Consider the following 8,543-nt stretch of genomic DNA (forward strand, 5'->3'; position numbering starts at 1 on the left):
ACCACCTCGGTTGTAAATATTTTGAATCTTGCTTCGCACTCCTCCCGTCCTCTTTTCTGCAATCAAGATCTTTTTTGACCAGATTATTGCTAGCAACAATCGGTCTTTGTAATGAAGCATGATTTGGATACATAGGAGGATATTGAAAGTAATATGGCCGTATATGCATCCTACTATAATCCCTGGTCATGTAAAAATAAGGATACGTGCTGATCCTGGGTTTGCTTAATTAAAGAGCGAGTTGACTATAGAAAAAAGGATATGACCAAAACAAGGGAGCAACCGGCCCATAAGGCGCAGCAACACAATTACCATGGTGTGAACAAGAAACCGATTGTTCTTGATGTCTCGATGCTGGTTTGGCATCCTTGGCTTCATCTGGCTGCTTCTTCTTCTGAGTGGCCCCTTCTCTCTGGTACTTGGCCAAGAGTTCTTTAAAACCCAGTTTTGCTTTATTCATGGCCTTAGAAGAATTTCCAGCCTCTCTAGATGCACTGGTCAAACCGGTCTGGGTACTGGTTAGACTAGTTGGGGTACCGGTCAGACTGACATCAGAATTAGTCAGACCAGTTGACTTGCTGTCGGTCTTCTTTTTCTTGTCTTGCCCCCTGAGTGTTGAGACCTTTGCTAGAGATGGAGGGACCTTCTTTTGCGTCATCTTCTTCTCAGGCCTTTCATCAACAATGATTACATTTTTCCCTTTTGTTGATTCGTCTTGACTTGGCCGAATGAACACTTTGGGATTCCTCAACTCAAGTGTATGCACTGGAAAAGGATTCTGATCAACTTGCATGGTATGAAGAACCATCATCCTTCATTTACGACCGATTGAATTTGTCTACCCAAAACATTACAATCATTGGTGGCATTCCAGAAAGTATTATGAAATTTACAATAAGCTCGCTGCTTTAACACCTTAAGTGGCGGTATAGTATGTGACATCTTAATCAGACCGGTTCACCAGGAAAACCAGTGAACGCTGACGAATGCTCGCCCGGGAGGGACCCCATCAGGGCAAGCGTGCGCATGGTTGTTCTATGATTGGAAGGCCACCTAGAATGCCTTCGGACGTCACAGAGACAAAGGAAGAATAGCAAATGGATGTTGGAAAAGCTAGGATTTGAGAAAAAGGCAAAAGAAGATAAAAGTAGTAGTTGTATTTGTTTTTAATCGATTGGATTTCTCAGTCCACCATGATCCTTTATATTTATAGAGTGGGGAGGACTTACCCCGCAAGAAATCATGTTTACATATCTAAATCTAAAAAAATCCTTATTTGCACTGGGACTCCTCATAGACCATTCAGACCGGTCGGACCCACCGGTCAGACCGGTCGGTCCATGCCAGCTTGTCTACAGAGACTGGACAGATCAGACTGTTAGGGAGTACTGGTTAGACCGGTTGCCGCCAATTTTGGCCGTCAACAGGTTTCCCCCATCAACGGCGTGCGGAGCAAGAGGCAGGGCCGTGGTGAAATGCCCGCGGGCGAGGAGGGCAGGAGGTGTCTACACGAGGCGATGTAGGGTGGAGGCAACGTGGAGTGACCGGAGGATGGACAGGCGGCGGCCGAGCTCCTAGCCCGCTCTTGCAGCTACAGTGGTGTGCGAGAAGTGTGAGGTGTGGTAGGGGGAGATTGGGATCAGGTGGAGGGGCGACGACGCATTGGGGAGAGCTCGTGCTCCTGCGGAGGGGCGGCTCATCGGGGCGAGCTCGGGCTTGCTGCTACGAAGGGGCAGCTCGTCGGGGCGAGCTCGGTCTCGGCAAAGTTGGGCTGCAAATAGAGGACGCCCGGTGGGAGCAAGCTAGGGGATGTTGTGAGGAGCAGGTGGAGAGGGGAGCTGGCATGCGGTGGCCAGCGTTGGGCGGGCGGGTGAGGCGGCGCACAAATGAGGCTGGCGCATCGAGGGAGAGGATAGGGTAGGGCGGCCAACTTAGGGTGGAGGTAGGGAGCAGCAGAGGAGCGGTCAAGCCAAGGAAGAACAAGAGCAGGCAATGGAGAAAATGAAAAAACGTAATGACCACCGGGTCCTATGAGTAATTGATTTTAACGGAGTTAGCGGAATGACATCCATCCCAACCCTACAATCCCTCCGCACTAAATAAAAAAGAAAAAAGTCTATATCACCCCCTTACCTATGGGGGTGGACTACATAACCCCCAAACCTATGAAACGGTCTATATCATTCGCTGAACTTTCCAAAACGAGTCAAATTACCCCCTAAAGTAGTTTTGAAAAATCATAGTAAATCACAGAAAAATCATAAAATAAAAAATCTAATTGTGTTGGACTCCAAATGAGTAGATCTACACAATAAACATATAATATGGTATACTTTAGTACATTTTTTTACAGCTATAAAAAAACATACATCTTAAGCTACAGCAAAAAATATATACTAAAATATACCATATTATATGTTTACTGTGTAGATCTACTCATTTGGAGTCTAACACAATTGTATTTTCTATTTTATGATTTTTCTGTGATTTACTATGATTTTTCAAAACTGCTTTAGAGGGTAATTTGATCGGTTTTGGAAAGTTCAGGGGGTAATATAGACCGTTTCATAGGTTGGGTGTTATGTAGTCCACCCCATAAATGGGGGTGATATAGATTTTTTTTAATAAAAAAATTAGAGTAGATCCGTCCCTCTAACCAAACATTATGTTGGTTGTAATCTAAAAAATAATACGGGTGAACTCAATATATGTCGAAACTAAACACATGCTTAGTTATTGCCTTCCAAAAAGCAGAGAACGCTTAGTGGGTAAAAACATTGAAGAGCAAGAGATCGGAAATGGGCTGGGCGAGGATGTGGCCCCCTTCGGGCAAATGATGACTGGAGCCCACGGGGATCGAGGCCCATTCCAACCATAGTCAAACAACATCCAATCATTAGTCTTTGTGCCCTAATCATTCATTCCCCTCACACCCACACACCGCAGCAGCCGCTTGCTGCTTCTCTCTGCTAGTCTGCTTGATGTCTCCACCACCGCCGGCGGCGCAGGCAGTCCGGTCTTGGGAAAGCATGGCGCTGGATCTCCTCGTTCTCGTGCTCTTCCACCTCCCCTGCATCGCCGACCGCGCCAGCTTCGCCACCATCTGCCGCCACTGGAGGTCGATCCGCCGCCGCACGTCTTTCAATGGAGGCGCCGCCAGCTCAGATCCCGTGGCTCGTTTTTTGATCCCCGGGCGTCGGAAGCGCGGTCACCACCGTGTTCTGCCTCCTGTCAGGCACAACTCACCGGATCCGTCTCCCGGCCGACCTCGCGGGCGCGCACCTGTGCGGATCCCACCCAGGCGGCTGGCTGGCGGCGGCCGCACACGTTCCGGGCGGTGGGAACAACGTGGCCGCCAATATCTTCTCCCGCGAGAAGGTTCCCCTTCCCAGCGAGCAGCAGCTCATCCGCCAAGGCACTCTATGCCCACCGGGATTTCATCTGGACGGTCACCCCATGTTCCAGATGCGGTGCCAGTTGGAGGACGTGCTCATTCGTGCCATCACCTTCGTCTCAGCAGCACCCTCGTCCGTGGCACGCTGCGTCGTAGTCGCAGCCGCCATGACGTGTGGCCACCGTCCCGGCATCGCCTTGTGCCGCCTGCAAATCGACGGGCATGGAACACCCCGCTGGACTGTGCCCAAGAGCGCCATCCTCTACGGCATTGAAGATGTAGTGTATTTCGAGGGTGGCGTGGTGCCTGGCTTCCACTTCATCAACAACAAAGAAGACATCTCGGTGGCGTGCACCAGTGATGTCCGGGCTCTACACGGGTACTGGTCCAAGGTGCAAGGGCAAGAAGACGACGACGTGTTCTCGACCCTGCCGGACTCCGTCTACATAATCCGGTACCTCGTGGTGTCACGAGGCAGGTTGCTAATGGTGCGCAGGTACTTCACTTGGTCTGGAAGTGATGTGCGCCAGACCCTGCTTTTCAGGGTGTTCGAATGCCAAATCAAGTTAAATCATCACGGCTTCGAAATATATTCATGGGCGGAGCTTGAGCGCTTGGATGGTCGAGCACTCTTCCTAGGGCGAGGTTGTTCTAGCGCTTGTGAGCTGCCTCAGAACAGTGGGATCAGAGAAGGGAGAATCTACTTCATAGATGATGTTGGGTGCAATGAATCACTGAAGATGCAGGACAGCAGCCGCTACAATTGCATGGACATGGGTGTATATTCCATGCAAGAACCAGAGTAACCTTGTTTGATTGCTCCCACCTGGCACCCTGGCTCGTGCTCCTCCCACTACCGGAAAATGGTAGTTTGCCGTGTGTGCAAGGGTTTGCCGTGTGCACAAAATTGGGCACACGGCAAAGGTCTTTTTTGCCGTGTGCCGCCTGCGAAACACACGGCAAAAATAAAAACACACGGCAAAGAGGCTTTTTGCCGTGCCTGGCTTGGCACAGCAAATCAGAAACTTTGCCGTGTGCAATAGTTTTTTGCCGTGTGTCTAAAGTTTAGCACACGGCAAAGTGTTTAAAATTTTTTTGATTCCACACTCCGAATTTTTTCTGCTATCCACATATTGTACATGGTACTCCATGTTAATTTGTGGTATTTTTCTTGGTCTTTTTTCTATATGTAATCATTTTATTTCATTAAACATATTTTTTGGGGATAAGTCAAATTTCAACTACAAGTGTTTTGAATAACGGAATATAATGAATCAAAAAATAATATTCATGTTATTGAGTCCAGTGTGAGGCCGCATCCATAAAATAGGAGGGAATTTCGAACATCTTGCTCACGAATCATGACCACAAACATGTGGCTGAATCGTTTTAAAATTGTATAAAAAGCAAACAAAGTCCGAAAAACATAAATTTTGTCATGATATCATGATTTCATACATCGAGGCTGTGGTAAAAAATCGACAAGGTTTTACATCACGTACGTTCCCTACAAATCGAAGCATCTCCGGAGAAAATCCATTGAGTTGAGAAGGAGTCGTTCAGATTTTGAGTCAAAGTGACGGACAAATTGGGGTTTGACTTCAAAACTTTTTGTATATGCAACACATAATTTAGATTCTTTCGTGCCAAATTTTGGTTATTTTTTGAATTCGTTTGATAATTATAATTTAGTTGTGTGCAAAAGGCATAAAATTGGAAAAATACTCATTTGCCGTGTACTGGCACACGGCAAACTAGTTTGCTTTGCCGTGTGTCATATCATGGGCACACGACAAAGTAGACTAGTTTGCCGTGTGCCAGATCTTTAGCACACATCAAAGCCGTCCCGCCCCACTACTTATCCTCTCCCGGGCCGACTCACACACGAACACAACGCCACACACCGTCCACCGCCCCTCCCACACCGCGTCGGCCGCCGCCCCTCCCTCCCCTCCATCCCCTCCGGCGAGGCGCCCTTACCTCCCTCCGGCGAGGCTGAAGCGGCGCTCCTACCTCCCTCCGGCGTGGCCCAGGCGGCACCCCTCGCTCCCCTACCAAGGCGGCGCCCCTCCCTCCCTCCACCCCTCGTCAAGCAGCGCCGGCACGCCTTCGCCCCTCCCTGAGCAGCTGCGGCGGCGCCCTCGCCATCCTCGACTTGCAGCCGCGTGGCCCCGCCTCTCCCTCACCGGCGATGGTGTGGCCCCTCTCCTCCCCGGATCTGCGACGTGGATGGCCGCCGTTATTGCTCCCTTCCCGGATCTGCGAAGTGGATGGCCGCCATCGCTCCCGCTTGTGGATGGCCGTGTGCGCCGCCGCCGTCGCCCCCTCCCTATAGCGCGCCCCCTAGCCTCGACCCGAGGTGGCGGCCCTGCCTCTCCTTGGCCTGTGGCGGCGCGGCACTGCCTCTCCCCGAGAGCAGCGGCAACGGCGCAGCTCCGGCCTTCCATCAACGGCCTGCGAGCGGCGGAGCGGGGGTGTGGCTGGGGCTGCTGCGGTGCGGCGGCGGCGGCGGTGCGACATTGACGGTGGAGGCGCAAATGGCTCCAACGGCTGGGGAGCGAACGGCGACAGCGGGGGAGCGAACGGCGACATCGGCCGGCATGGCAGTAGCGGCGGCGGCGGGGGTGCGGGCGGCGGCGGGAGTGCTGCCGGGCCCGCATGGATTTCCTTTTTTTATTTGCTATTCATTTTTTGCCGGGTGTCAGAAATTGCACACGGCAACCTCTTTGCCGTGTGCCCGACAAAAGGCACACGGCAAACGACCTCTTTGCCGACAGTTGTATACCTGTCGGGTACCACGATTAGGGACACCCTAACCGGGGTGTAAGGATCACCGGGGTGTCCGACCCTAGAGGGGGAGGGGGTGAATAGGGTCGCTAATCGCTTTTCTATCCTAGGGCTCAATCTAATTGCATAAGATAAACCTAACACATCCTACACATGCTAGTTATGACTAAGGTTTATCTATGCTACCCTCTACTTACCCCAAAAGACTTGCAACCTATAGACAATCCTAATCAAACTAACTAGGAAAGTAAAGGTAAGCAAGAAAGAGTAAATGCGGAAACGTAATGCGGTAAGTAAAGCGGTAAGGGAGAGGATATGCAAACTCCTGTGAAGACACCAAGACACACGATTTAACGTGGTTCGGTTAGGACACCAAAGTCCCTCCCTACGTCCACGGCCACTTGCTCACAAAGAACAAGTGGGATGCCGAGTCTCTTCGCTTGATCACCGTCTTGCCACGCCTCCAAGGCTCCCGACAAGCAAAGGCTAAGTGACGCCAAGTCACAAAGACAAGGTCACCACCACCGTCTATCTCGAAGCGTCACCACGGCACCGTCTTCACTATCTTGGAGCTTTAACACCAAGTAGGGGCCTCCTTCCCCGCACAAAGTGTCGTTGCCACTCCACACCAAGTCGGAGGGTCACACGACGAGTACACAAGTTGCTTGCCGCAGCAAGACTTTCTCTCAAGCTAGTTCTCTCAAGAACTAAGCCTAAACAAGCACTAAGCACTCTCACAAGTGTGCTTAAGCCTATATGATGTACAATGAAGCTCTATGGTGGTTGGAGATGATCTTTAGCTCTTGTATACTTCCTTGAACTCCAGCACACTCAAATGACCCGGCCTTGGGGGTATATATAGGCAGCACAAGCAAATATAGCCGTTGGAGAAAAGCTGCCAGAAATGTGCTTAACACCGGTTAATCCGATGCTCCCCAAATTGTCATCGTCGGTTTAACCGGTGATACTAAACTGCCCACTGAAAACTAGCCGTTACGTGTACGGGCAATCAACCGACGCAATCGACCGGTGTATGTAATATTAGCGTCGGTTTAACTGGTGAGTGCAACTGTCCTCTGATCCTTGAAAAACAAACTCTCTGGACAACTGCACCGACGCCATTAACCGGTGCATCATCGGTTCATCCGATGTATGCATTTTTCTTGGTCTGCTTCTGCCATTGCACCGACGTATTCAAACTTCCTATCGTCGGTTCATCCGGTGCCAAACCCTAGCCCGCAGGCCATCTCTGTCATTGCACCGATGAGTACATTTTGCCTTACGTCGGTTTAACCGGTGATACTAAAACTCCCAGACGTGCTCAAGTCAATGCACCGACGTGTGTAATTTGCTTGGCGTCGGTTCAACCGGTGACTTGATTTCTTAATGGCGTCGGGAACCCCCGTAGGGGCGGCCCTTCGGGCCTAGCTTCGCCTCTCTTCTCTTTGTCATCACTTGAACCTAAAAGCCTGAGTATATCATCTAAGCAAACACATTAGTTCAAGTGTTGCGTGTGTCATCAATCGCCAAAACATTATATTGAAATATGGCATGAGAGGCCATTTTCGCTACACGGGTCACTAAGGTCACCCTAAAAAATGCAAACACACGTTAGGTAACTGGGCCCACGAAGGCCCACGGCCTCCTTCCAATCTGGAAGAAAGGAAAGGACTCAAAGAAGCCTAGCATGCGGCCCATTCGAATCTCCCTCGAACCCGCGGAGCGATCTCCGCCTCGCTCAAGGGCTCCCATCGAGACCCTCGACTGCGCCCCGCATCTCCGCCTCGCTCGAGGGTAGCGAATCTGCCCTCGAGCGGGCAAAATCATCCCTCGCCTCGCTCAAGGGTAGCGAACCTACCCTCGAGCGGGCGCCGCATCTCCGCCTCGCTCGAGGCCACCCCTCAGCGTAAGGGACAAACGTCCCTGCCGCTCACCCGCCCGTCGTACGGAGGCATTAAGTGCCAGCCACTCCTCCTCAGTGCCTAGGACAGACGGCGTCAGGCCGCCATTCCCCACAGTGGCTGTGACTGGAGTCCCATCCGCCAACTCCAATCACTGCTCCGCCATCCCGGACGCTGTGACGGCACTATGGAACCTGCGACGTGGGACGAGTTGGGCTCGGCACTGTTCCCATTACTATTCCGCCAACTCCGGCCGTCCGGACTCCACCTCATCACACATATGGCCGGCCCCGGACCCGCCTCCTGCTCGGGGAGGGGTCCGGTGTCGCCACACGCCCCCTCAAATAGGGATTCCCATCACTAGCAGCCGAGGGCCCGGACCTCCCCCCTCGAGGAGTCTGGGACCTCCACGCGACCCTCAGACCTCCTTAGTGCGCACGCCAACACTTCGTCCAGGGGGC

At 51.7% G+C, this 8,543-nt stretch overlaps 1 protein-coding gene across 1 annotated transcript; it reads left to right on the top strand.

Moving 5' to 3' along the window:
• The first annotated feature begins 2,959 nt into the window (after positions 1-2,959).
• On the top strand, positions 2,960-4,227 carry LOC120676697. Its single transcript, XM_039958027.1, has one exon. It carries the CDS (start codon positions 3,457-3,459, stop codon positions 4,198-4,200), a length of 744 nt encoding a protein of 247 aa, XP_039813961.1. The 5' UTR covers positions 2,960-3,456; the 3' UTR covers positions 4,201-4,227.
• Positions 4,228-8,543: the final 4,316 nt, after the last annotated feature.

The sequence above is a fragment of the Panicum virgatum genome, chromosome 5N (assembly GCF_016808335.1).
Source record: "Panicum virgatum strain AP13 chromosome 5N, P.virgatum_v5, whole genome shotgun sequence".
NCBI classification, from domain to species: domain Eukaryota; kingdom Viridiplantae; phylum Streptophyta; class Magnoliopsida; order Poales; family Poaceae; genus Panicum; species Panicum virgatum.